Source organism: Stegodyphus dumicola, chromosome 1, assembly GCF_044657685.1.
Source record: "Stegodyphus dumicola isolate Sdum_Otavi_A_Nest chromosome 1, ASM4465768v1".
NCBI lineage: Eukaryota > Metazoa > Arthropoda > Arachnida > Araneae > Eresidae > Stegodyphus > Stegodyphus dumicola.
In genome coordinates, this window is record NC_140768.1 from 87,089,770 (window position 1) to 87,102,413 (window position 12,644).

The 12,644-nt window shown below is 31.0% G+C and overlaps 1 protein-coding gene across 3 annotated transcripts in view; it reads right to left on the reverse strand.

The window, feature by feature from the left end:
• Positions 1-3,098: 3,098 nt before the first annotated feature.
• Positions 3,099-12,644, reverse strand: part of LOC118200846 (AP-5 complex subunit zeta-1-like) — a 108,441-nt gene continuing 98,895 nt past the window's right edge. For all 3 annotated transcript variants that reach the window (XM_085817540.1, XM_085817529.1, XM_085817533.1), the window contains 3 exons: positions 9,664-9,818; positions 3,401-3,448; positions 3,099-3,316 (listed from right to left, as the gene is read on the reverse strand). In XM_085817540.1, coding sequence (XP_085673666.1) covers positions 3,244-3,316; positions 3,401-3,448; positions 9,664-9,818 — 276 coding nt within the window. In that variant the 3' untranslated portion in view covers positions 3,099-3,243. The remainder of the gene's footprint in view (positions 3,317-3,400; positions 3,449-9,663; positions 9,819-12,644) is intronic.

A 12,644-nucleotide genomic window follows, 5' to 3' on the forward strand; every position in this document is an offset into this window, starting at 1 on the left:
TTTTACATTGCTGTCCTACTCTTTCAGCTGAAAACCTTGACTGCTGCAGCAAACATTGATAACACACAAAGAGCAAATTCACAAACATCCTTTACTTTAAAAGCATAGAAAATCTGTGAATCTTTGGGTATTTTACATTTAAAATTTTCCATTTTATCATGCATTTTACGTTTTTATTTTTGCATTAGACACAATTTTGTTATTTATTTACACTATACTTCTCTCCATATAATATATTTAAATTATTATAATAGGAGGAATGTAGATTTCTTACATTAAATTCAAATGAATACATTTTTAACAAGTTTTTATTTTTAAACAATAATATAATCACCCTCATTATCAACAGCCTTTTGCCATCTAGTGTGCAGATTCTCAATTCTGGACTGTTAAAAATCAATTGGTTTTTGAGCAAAATATCTCGAGATAACGTTTTGGACATCATCAAAATTTTATGCCACTAAGAAAATGTTGTAGGGATTGGAATAAATGGAAATCCAGAAATCCAAGGGTGCGATATCGGGCGAGTATGGTGGATAAGGCAGTACCTCCAACCCCAATTCATTACCGTATTTGATGGCATATAAGACGCACCCTTATTTAGACGGCCACACACAAGGAAAAAAAGTCAATAGCGTGGTTTCTTTTAGTTCTCACGTTTCGTAAAAGCCAAATAAACAATTATTAAATGCAATTACCTTCACATATCAGACTGTGTCCTTCACGTATAAGATGCAGGTAACTTTTTTGAGACCAAATTTAGGGAAAAAAGTGCGTCTTATATGCCGTCAAATACGGTAATTTTTTCCTGTATTCGTCTTGCACAGTGGGGTCTTGCATTGACGTATTGCAGAATGACGCGTTTTCCGTTGACAATTGCCGGATATTTTTCGATTAAAGATCGGTTCACTCGATCCAATTGTTCACAATAAAGGTCTGCATTAACAGTTTGTTCAGGTTTCAGCAATTCAAATGAACAATTCCATGAATAATCCACCAAACACACAAAGACGCCTTTTTGGGATGTAAACCCTATTAAAACTGCCTTTTGTGTTTTGGATTATCATATAGGACCCATTTTTCGTCTCCAGTAAACAAAGGATCAGAAAACAGTTCTGTATGATGCCATTGAAGCGATACGTTGCATATGATGGATCGGTTGGCTGTGTTCTGTTCGGACAGATTATGGGGAACCCAAACACCTGCTATACTTATTTTTTCAATCTGTTTTAAATGTTCTTGGATGGTCGACCAAGATTGGTTAAGAATGTTTGACAGTTCCTCTTTTGCTTGACATGGATTTGCATCCACTTCTGCCCTTAGCACATCGTTTTCTAATGTTGTTGGTCTTCCTGATTGATAAGAGTCAGAGAGATCAAAATTTTACCGGATTTGAATTGGAAAACCATCTTTGGCATTTACAAATGTCTAATGCACGTGGATAAACATCGCAAATGTTTTTGGTCACAACTGTTGCATTACTACCCTTGCAAAACTCAAAAAGCATACAATGCCAGATATGCTCTTCTGGTATTTGGTTCGCCATTTCACCCCAAACTGAAAGGAAAAAAAAAGGGGGGGGGAGAGAGTTTAATATTGAGTATTCAGAAGTGAGAAAGTCACAATAACCTTAAAATGACTTCGGCACGCTTTCGAGATACACACTGAGCTGACAAATGACAATCAAATATCGAAATGCGCAGAAACGACATTACTTTCCGGTCCCCCTGTTTATATATACACACGTATATTTTATAAAAAATTAAAAATTTATATTATATATTTAATTATTTATAAAATTATTATATATATATATATATACACATAATGCATACATGTGTGTGTGTATAAAAAATGTAAATGATGTAAAAAATGCAATGAAAGAAAAATGTATTATAGAATATTATTTGCTATCATTATTATCACAAAGTGAATTTGGAGGTAATAAATATTCAGTCCCCTCCCTTAACTGAACAGCTGTGCTTGTCTATGCCTTAGTGGACTGGCAGGTCTTACAGTGGTAGTGATGAGGGCAGTATATAAAATGTAATATGTGCAAAATGAAATTTTGAAATGCTCACAAAAGATAACATAATACAGAACTTATTCAATATTGCAACATTTTCTTTTATTGTTTTTAGATAAAGATAGCTATGGGTCTTTTAAAAGGTTGGTTCCATTTATCTAATTACAGAAACGCAAGTGAAGGCTATCTGCCTAAAGAAAGGGATGCCTTAGAGGAAGACTTCCTCAGGGAAACTTGCTCATAACCATGTTATACAACTCTGCAAAAATAAACCATGCATCTAGCTTGTTTGCCTGGAATCAAAGCCAGGTCAAATTACCAGTGTTCCAACAACTTGCTTGTGGACTATAGTCCTTTAAAAGGATATTTATGGCATTTATAAATGCTATTAAATATACCTGAAGACAACAGACTTTTTACAGCATCTAAATATACATTTAACTTAAAAAGAACGTTAAACTATATTGATTTTAAGTTCTAAGAATAGAAAATGTAAATTTCTAAGTATGAGGTAGTACAAGAATAATTCCTAAATACAACAATCGGGTAATGCAATATCCTATAGCAACACCCACAAAAATGGCAGCCCTTCTATCCCTTGTCACGTGTTAGGTGAAATGCTAAATACATTTGTGAAATTTGAAGAAAAAAATAAAAAGTATAATATAGAAGAGATAATTATGTTATAAATTTTTTTAAAAAGCAGAGCCTATGAAGCAGATGTATATTGAAATTTTATTTGAAAGAACTCCTAATATTGGCAATAATAATGATTTCAAAGCAAAAATCAATTAAAATATGTTTGACTTATTTATGAAGAATTACTGTATGTAATTTTTTCATTTCATAATACATTCAATAATATAAAAAATATTTTATGGCCATTGGAACTATTTCAGTGTGATAATTCAGCATCACTACAGTCCTTAATGTGCAGGATCATCAGACTTGCTGTGTGTGTTAAGTGTAATGCAGGAATATACTTCTTATATTCAGACTGTTTTATATTACTTCTATTTTCAAATACTTTATAGTCAAATTTGACCATAATTCTAATTTAAAAGAACCTATATTGCAAAATCATATTTTTAATTTTAATAAATATGTCTAAATACACATAACTTGCATAATAAGGTCACTTTACATATAAAAATATATAATTTTCACTTGAATAAAATTTGAAAGACAATGCATTTCTTGATTGTATAATAAAAAGATTAACTATTAGTTGTCACAACTCTTGTGATGGCTCGCAAAACATACGGCAAAGATGTGGAATCTCTATGCAACCTGCAAATAAAAATGATACTCATATATACAAAAATATAACCAGTAAGTTCATTCAGCTGTTCCATCATAATTATGATGACTTACCTTCCATACTCCAACTGTTTAGGTGGACTCAGCACGATAGCAGCAACACTAAAATACGGGAAAGAATATTCTGTATTAGAGATTAAATTATAAAAGGCATTTTTTTCTAATCAGAGTAGCTTTAATGCTATTACATTTGTGATATAATAATAATTTAATAATAATAATCATAATAATTTATAATAACCAATACAAGTAGGGCTCCCATTAACATTCAATTTTTAATTGCCTTGACCATCTCTGATTTTCCGTAACCAAATAAAAGTCATCCAGGCAAACTTAATGAACTAGAGTGAACTTTTGAATCACAAATGCCTCTCATTATAAACAAATTATGTGAGCAAAAACATCATGGGTGAAAATAGTGTTTTGTGTTATAACTGTGTCAAATCAATTAACAAATGGTTTTTCAAAAGTGCTTCGAGATGTAGATCTAATATTCAAGGATCTCTTCAAATGCCATTTTAGTATTTCCCATTCTTAACTTTCATTACAAAAACCTAGCGACTTACAGGATTATAAGTTCTTAACTGCATTCTTTATTATTGAAAGGCAATTATACTTCCAAACAGGAATAAAATAGAACAGTTTAATTTGTAAAAAAAGCAACTCATTAACAAATGTAGAAGAGAGTTGTGGGTTATTAAAATTACATTAAAATATGAGGTGGGTGGTTAAATTACTTTCTGCACAAGAAATGAAGATTACAGTAACTCTTCATTTGCTTTCTTTTTATTCGAGAGGACTGATCTGAATTTTTAACTTCCATTACTTAAAAAAAAAAAAAAAAAAAAAAAAAAAGAGGAGGTACAATCTTTTCTGACCCTTTTATTAAAATTCCACTTTGGTTTCCCATGAGTGAACCTCGAACCAGCTGTCAAACTTGAAGTATGGAAAAACATGAATTTCTGAACTTTAAACCAGCATCATTTTAAAAGAGCACAAAACTCACTTAAATTTGCTTTATAATGCCCAATTCAGTTAATAACTCTATGTAAAATATGAATATTTAATGGGATAGTTTAAACCTTCTATACTTAATTTAATGATTAATTTTCTCATACTTTTATGTTGAAAATCCTGTGTAAGAAAAAAAAATTTTAATTTACAAAGCACTTTTAAATAGTACAATGAAAATAAAATACATAATTAATGTACATGCTACTGTGGCCATAAACTCAGATATTATAAACTATCACATATTGATGCAAAATAAACTTAAACACAGTAAAAATTTCTATGAATATCTGAAGTATGTTAAAACAATTGAAATAAAATAAAATAAGAAAAATTATGTTAAAAAGCATTAAAAGTGGAAATAGAATTTGCAGATTTTAAGTTCCACTGATTCAATAAATGTACTTTCTTGCTAAGAAACATTTTCCTTAGTAAAGCCTAAAAATGGGAGGGGGGGAAAGAGGATGTGGTAAAATAATGGAAGTCTCCTTGTTAAACCCAGGTACTTGATAGCTATGAAATGTAATGAAACAAATTTAAAAAGAATAAATGAACTCTTTTATGCATTTATTACAAAATACAATGAAATGATTAGGAACATCATAAAAATTTCATTTATCTTATTTATCATAGTGGTGGAAATGATAGAAATATATAAGGAAACATGAATTTGAACCATTCAAATGAAAAAATAAGTAGAAATTTAAAAAGCCACATTGAGTTCTGTGTAAAAAACCTTTCATTTGCAAAAGAAGTTTATAAAACACTACACCGTTTATAATAAACATTATTCACATGTTGCCTCAAAATAAAACTGAAGAGCAAAGACTTACACTGGTAAGAAAGGATGTGTTTAACTAACATACTATCTATTACAATGACATATGTTGAATGTTTTGTAACAGTTCATACAATGTCTCAGCAAGATGACTTAGCTGAATCGGCAGATTGAAGGGCCATCAGTTGTTTAGAGACAAGACAAATGCTATCCATTGTAGTAGAAGTGTTAGGTGTTTCTCAAAGTATCATTTTTAGACTACAGAACTGGTTTAGGGAAACTCGAAAATGTTTGACAATGACTTAGACCAGGTCATATGCCTGCAACAATACAAAATGAGGCTCAGTATTTAGCACTAACAACCAGAAGAAATCACATTATGACCACCACTTTCTTGCAAAAGCACTTTCAGAGGGCTCTGGTACCAGAGGGTTTCGACTCAAATTGTTTGAAACGACTCCACCATATGGGTTTGTAAGCTTGTAGACCTATGGTTTGTGTTTCATTGACACAAGACCATCATGTTACCCACAGAAGGTGGTCACAATAGCATCTCAGATAAGAATGAGATAAGTGGAGCTATGTGCTCTTCATGGACAAACACACTTTAGCATATGGCCTAAGAATAGACGAATTCTCATCTAGAGAGAACCTGCTATACGGAATATCCATGCATTTTAGCATGAAATTGTCTGATCTAACAGACGTACAGTGATGGTCTGGGCCAGTATTTATATCAATAGCCACACTGATCTTCACATTACCACGAATGGAACACTAATGGCTCAGTGATATATGGATGAAATCCTCACACCTATTGTGGTCCTTTTTGCTTCATTAATCGGGGTTGAATTCATTCTCATAGATGATAATGTCAGGCCACATTGTCCTCAGCTAGTGGACAATTTCCTTTTCGATGAAGGAATCCTAATGGATTGGTCATCATATTCCGCAGATACGAACCCAACAGAATATGTTTAGGACATTCTAGGGAGAAAAGTTGCTAGTCACTTATTATCCCCAAAAACAATTCAGCATTTTAAAAACTCTCTTCTACAGGAGTGCGAAAGCATACCCCAGTCGCTCTTGTTTCCATGCCTCATAGGCATGCTACATTGCTTCTGGTCAGGGAAAATCATATGCCTTATTAAAGCTCATTTGTATCTGAGAAATTACATCTTTAGCTTGTTTGTATAATATGCACAAATTGTGCATTTTTTATTTACTAACAAAAACCCTTAATAAAATTTAATTTTTTCTTCTTTGTTGCTTCTTGTACTTTTCTCATAATTTACAATACCTGTACATCACATATCAGCCACCAAAACATTTCCTTATCCATACTTTATATCCAAAATCAAATTATCTCCTAATTATTTGGAGCAGTGTATATTTTGACTGACTTTTCCTAATGTTCCAGGATTTCCCAGGTACGGGAAAACTTTGAATAATAATAACTTTGAAATGAAACTTTGAATAAGCAATGATTTCCTAGCCTGACCACAGATGCTATCCTGATGCAATGAAAATTCAGTACAGATTCCATGTACAGAAGATCTACTCAAAATGAAACAATCTGGTTTTCAATTATTCATGGTTGCCAACTTCAAAATATGAAAAACAAGGAATTTTGAGTTTTCATGCTACACAATGACGCTATTTTTGAAAGAATGTTAAATTGATTTAAATTCACTTTATTATGCATAATTCAGGTCATTGAACTACAGTCAAAAGTCGTTAATCCGGACTCGTCGGGACTTTGGCGATTCCGGATTATCGATTTTTCCAGATTATAGATCATCAGTTTAAATCTGGTAAGATGGCATGCAGAAGTTATAAAATTAAAAATATGAAACCGTAATTTATGAAATAAAGAACAATTATGATCTAAAGGGTATCAAAATTTACAAAAAAAAAGCTTAATATTTATTTATTTACTTTATTAAACATTTCTTTCAATGTAAGTTGTTTAAGTTGCTTCGTTTTTTATGTGATAATACATTCTTTTTAATTCTATAAACAGACATAATTTCTTCTTCAGTTACGAAGTTCCGCTGTTCAAGTCTTATAATTGCTGTGTCGAGAATACCAACTAATTTGTCAATCGGAGTTTTTTCGTTTTCAATAACCTCTGTCACTTTCTTCGCTATCGGAAGCGAATTAAAATGACGAGGAATTTGATTTAAATCATATCAAAGACGGAGTACATCGGGATGAAATACTACAGTTAGTAAGGAATTATAAGCCAAATAAAATAAAAACATCTGCCCTGGAGATAAGGATAGTGCTGACAGATCAACTTCCAATTTATTGCGCGCCGCCGCAGCGTTAAAGATAAACAAACATTAAAGTTTAGATAAACAAAGGATATGCCTTTATCCATTTTTTCAGCAATTCCACTTTGTTTAATGGACTTCTAAACATACTTTCGCTTTGTAGATCCTTTACATATTAGTAAATATATATCAGAAATTCTATTTGACATAATCGAAAGTTCAAGCTTACTTTTATAAAATTGCTCTAACAGTCTTCAAAAAATAATAAGCCGGATCCAATTCAAAGATTAAGGAACACCACAATCTGCAACATTAACTGAAATAGATAATTAGATAATTTTAGCTTAGCCTATACCGTCCATTATACATTAAACGTGCACTTGTAAACGTATTTTGCGCACGTGCACACACATATTCGCAGCCGTAAAGGTCTTACAATGCGACGCATGCGCAGAAAGTTTGTAGCTTTGAGGTCCGGATTATAGGTGTCCGAATTAACGACTTTTGACTGTATTTATAATTTTCATCTAATGTAAAAGTGTTTAATTAGATATTAAAAACTGGATGATGTTAGGCTAATTCAATTTTATAATATTCTTACATTTTTTAAGTGAGAAAATATCAAGTGAGGAAGATAAGCTTTTATTTATTACCTGTAATTATAGTAAAATTAATAATTAATGAACATACAGAGGAGAAAAATTCCGATAAAAGATTAAAAAAAGAAAATGTTTTGAATAAAAATTTCTAACAGCAGATCATTTGAAATGAGAAATATTGTCAGCTACCTTTAAATTTATTCTTCTTTCAAAATGTCACATGTAAAATTTATAAGTGCAAAATAAGCAACATTATTAACTGGAAACGAAGTTATTTTCATCAATCATCATTTCTATGTGGAAAGAAGGCTCCAAACAAATACCCAGAAAAGATACGTACTGTTTAATTTAAATCATGGTAACAAGAGAAAATTCTCCAATGCAGAAATCAATTTCAGAGTCTTTAAATACATCTGTAGCAACAATAAATAAAATAATGAACCGAGATTTAGAACTTAAGATAAAAACATAATGCTTACCAGCTTTTATTGAGGCATGTTGCTCATTGCAGAATAATTTGTAGAACCCTGTATGAAAACTGTTAGTATGAAATGAACAGAAATACATTATGCCTTTGATGAAGCATGCGTTAGCTAAATGACTGCAACAAAAAAGTCTATTTATTATTGGAAAAAAAAAAGAGGAAAAAAAGTACAAACCTGGTTCCGTTGATGCAAAGACAGTTTCAGCAAGGGGTTTATAACTTTCAGAGGTTTCTCTTGCAATAGTAAATTAAAAATAAAAAGAATGGGATAAGATGTTAAAATCAACTCAACGTACTATCAAGAAAAAGTTTTACGTCCAATATTTGTAGAATAAATTCTATTTCTTTACCCCAATGACTTTCATGGAGTGAAACTTCATCAAGATAAAACAAGTCATACTTCAAAAAGTACCACTACATCCTTGGAAAAATTAAGACTGGTACAGGTATTGCGAACATACTTTTCCCATGTATTCCACAAAGTCCTCTGATGTTTCTTCTTTGAACTATTGTGCCTCTAGTCTATCGAAAAGAGTTCTTTCTATGCGCAAACCCACCATGAATGATGGACTCTAGAAAGTAGCAGAAGGGGAATGGAAATCAATACACCTGGAAATTTTATGAAAAGTCCTTCTTTCATGGAATAATGAAGCAGACTTATAGTCCAGAAAAAAAGTCTATTAGATCGAACATTTAAAAAATACTCTTTACTTTTTAAACATTCATGAAATGGCCCCAAAATTGCTCTAAAAATGTGTAAACACCCTCTGTACTACTGTGTGACTAAATCTAGTAATCTACCATTTATTGATGTAACATATAAATGTCAACCGATTAAAATTTGGTTGAATCTCAATAAGTCTTACAAAAGTCTAGAATAAATTAAGACAATTCAGATCAAATAAAATCTAATAAGAAAATAAGCTGAAAATCACTAGAGATAAGGGAATAGAATTTGCACAATTTAAGTTTCAACACTGCAATAAATTTCATCTACTGCTGGGGAACATTATCTTTAAAAGAAGTTAGAATTTAAAAAGTGGAGCATTCAGTGGTTTTTTAGGAGATGCAATGGAAAACTAGTAGTCTTCAAGTAAAACCAGTAGAATTCAGCTATGTATTATTTTGTGTGGAAGCTGTGTTGCATTGATAGAATTTTAAAAACTCACTTTGGTGAATTTAAGATAGACAGTAGTTCTAAGACACGTTCCATGACAATCTTCCAGTTCTTTTTATAATCATTTCCAAATGATGAAAGCTGTTGATGAGCTTTACTCAGGCACAATACAGCTCGTGGAACCTGATCTTGGTTTCTAGCAGCCAACTTAAAATAAAAGAAATTTGGGTATTCAGATTTTATTTACATATACAAAATGAAGAGAAAAAAATTAGTAATATATATTAAAAGCTACTTCACTAGCATATTAAAAGTATAGTTATTTTTTACTAAACTTGTGACATATATGATACGTTTGAGTGGGGGGCTGGATAAATTATGAGATTGAAATATAGGGGGGGGAATCTATAAGACACCGTTAAATTATAAGATGCTTATCAGCATCATAACTACTTGAAGAGACCTCAGTCCATAGATTCACTAACAGAAATAAGGAAGACAGCTTTGATGAAAGGATTACATTAATTCATTCATGAACATTCTTAAAACCACATCATTATACACCCCATAGTTTTCGTATATAGCAATTTACATCTTGACAATGAACGAAGCAGAGCACTATAAAGCACATTTGCTAGCAACAAGCGAAGTACAGAAAAAAAGGAAAGCACAGTTAGGAGCAGTGGTACTTATAATGAAAATTTATTTAACCTGATTGGCTGAGATTTCATTGCATTTCAGGCATGATTACATAAATCAGAATAATTTTCAGATGATGAACTTTAGATTCAAAGACAGGAAGGAGATGAAATCAAATTAAAAATAAGAACTGAAAGGACTATTGCTAAAGTTAGTAGTTTTATTACTAATTACTAATTTTCTTTCATATTTTCTTATGGTGAATTTAAGATAAGTAATAATTCTAGGATATGTTCCATAACAATCTTCCAGTTCTTAAAAAAAAATAGAAAATTAAAATTTTATTTACATACATTAAATGAAGGAAAATATCTAGTATTATACAGTCAAAAGTTGTTAATTCGGACACCTATAATCCGGACCTCAAAGCTACAAACTTTCTGCGCATGCGTCGCATTGTAAGACCTTTACGGCTGCGAATATGTGTGTGCACGTGTGCAAAATACGTTTACGAATGTGCGTTTAATGTATAATGGACAGTATAAGCTAAGCTAAAATTATCTAATTATCTATTTCAGTTAATGTTGCAGATTGTGTTGTTCCTTAATCTTTGAATTGGATCCGGCTTATTATTTTTTGCAGACTGTTAGAGCAATTTTATAAAAGTAAGTTTGAACTTTCGATTATGTCAAATAGAATTTCTGATATATATTTACTAATATGTAAAGGATCTACAAAGCGAAAGTATGTTTAACAGTCCATTAAATTAAGTCCATTAAACAAAGTGGAATTGCTGCAAAAAATGGATAAAGGCATATCCCTTGTTTATCTAAACTTTAATGTTTGTTTATCTTTAACGCTGCGGCGCGCAATAAATTGGAAGTTGATCTGTCAGCACTATCCTTATCTCCAGGGCAGATGTTTTTATTTTATTTGGCTTATAATTCCTTACTAAATGTAGTATTTCATCTCGATGTACTCCGTCTTTGATATGATTTAAATCAAATTCCTCATCATTATAATTTGCTTCCGATAGCGAAGAAAACGACAGAGGTTATTGAAAATTAAAAAATTTCGTTTGACAAATTAGTCGGTATTCTCGACACAGCAATTATAGGACTTGAACAGCGGAACTTTGTAACTGAACAAGAAATTATGTCTGTTTATAGAATTAAAGAGAATGTATTATCACATAAAAAAACGAAACAACTTACATTGAAAGAAATGTTTAATAAAGTAAACAAATAAATATTAAGCTTTTTTTTTTTTTTTTTTTTTTTTTTTTTGTAAATTTTGATACCCTTTAGATCATTGTTCTTTATTTCATAAATTACGGTTTCATATTTTTAATTTTATAATTTCTGCATGCCATCTTACCAGATTTAAACTGATGATCTATAATCCGGAAAAATCGATAATCCGTAATCGCCGAAGTCCCGACGAGTCCGGATTAACGACTTTTGACTGTATATTAAATACAATAATAAGCAACTTCACAAGTATATTAGAATAATACTTATTTTTAATAAACTTCTGACATATATGATACTTTTGAGTGGAAGACTGTATAAATTACGGGATTGCAATGTCGAAATCTACAAGATAGCCATTAAATGATGAGATGCTTATCAGCATCATAACTACTTGAAGAGACCCCCCAGTGCATAGATTCACTAAACAAAATAAGGGAGACAGCTTTGATGATAGGAATATATAAATTTATTTGTGAATATTCTTGTAATTCACATCATTCTTGGGCACGTAATGCATTCCACAATTTTTGTATACAGCAATTTACATCTTGACAATGAACAAAGCAGAGCACTGCGAAGCACATGTTTGCTAGCAACAAGCAATGCAAAGAAGAAAAAAGGGAAAGCATAGTTAGTAGAAGTGGTATTTATAATATGATAAAAAATAATTTAATCTTATTGGCTGAGATTTTATTGCATATCAGTCATGATTACACAGACAGATTAATTTTCAGATGATGAACTTTAGATTCAAAGAAAGGAAGGAGATGAAACCAAATTAAAAATAGGAATTAAAAGGACTACTGCTAAAGTTATTTGTTTTGTTAATACTTTTCTTGCATATATTCTTACATATATTCTATGTTAATCTACAATTAACCAAAAATTTTAACATTATTTAACATAATTTCAAACTACTTATCTATCATCTCTCTCTCTATATTTGTTTTGTTAATACTTTTCTTGCATATATTCTTACATATATTCTATGTTAATCTACAATTAACCAAAAATTTTAACATTATTTAACATAATTTCAAACTACTTATCTATCATCTCTCTCTCTATATATATAGAGAGAGAGAGACGAGGGTTACTTTGAAATTTTTCAGATATGCATACGTTTTTTAAACTTATATTA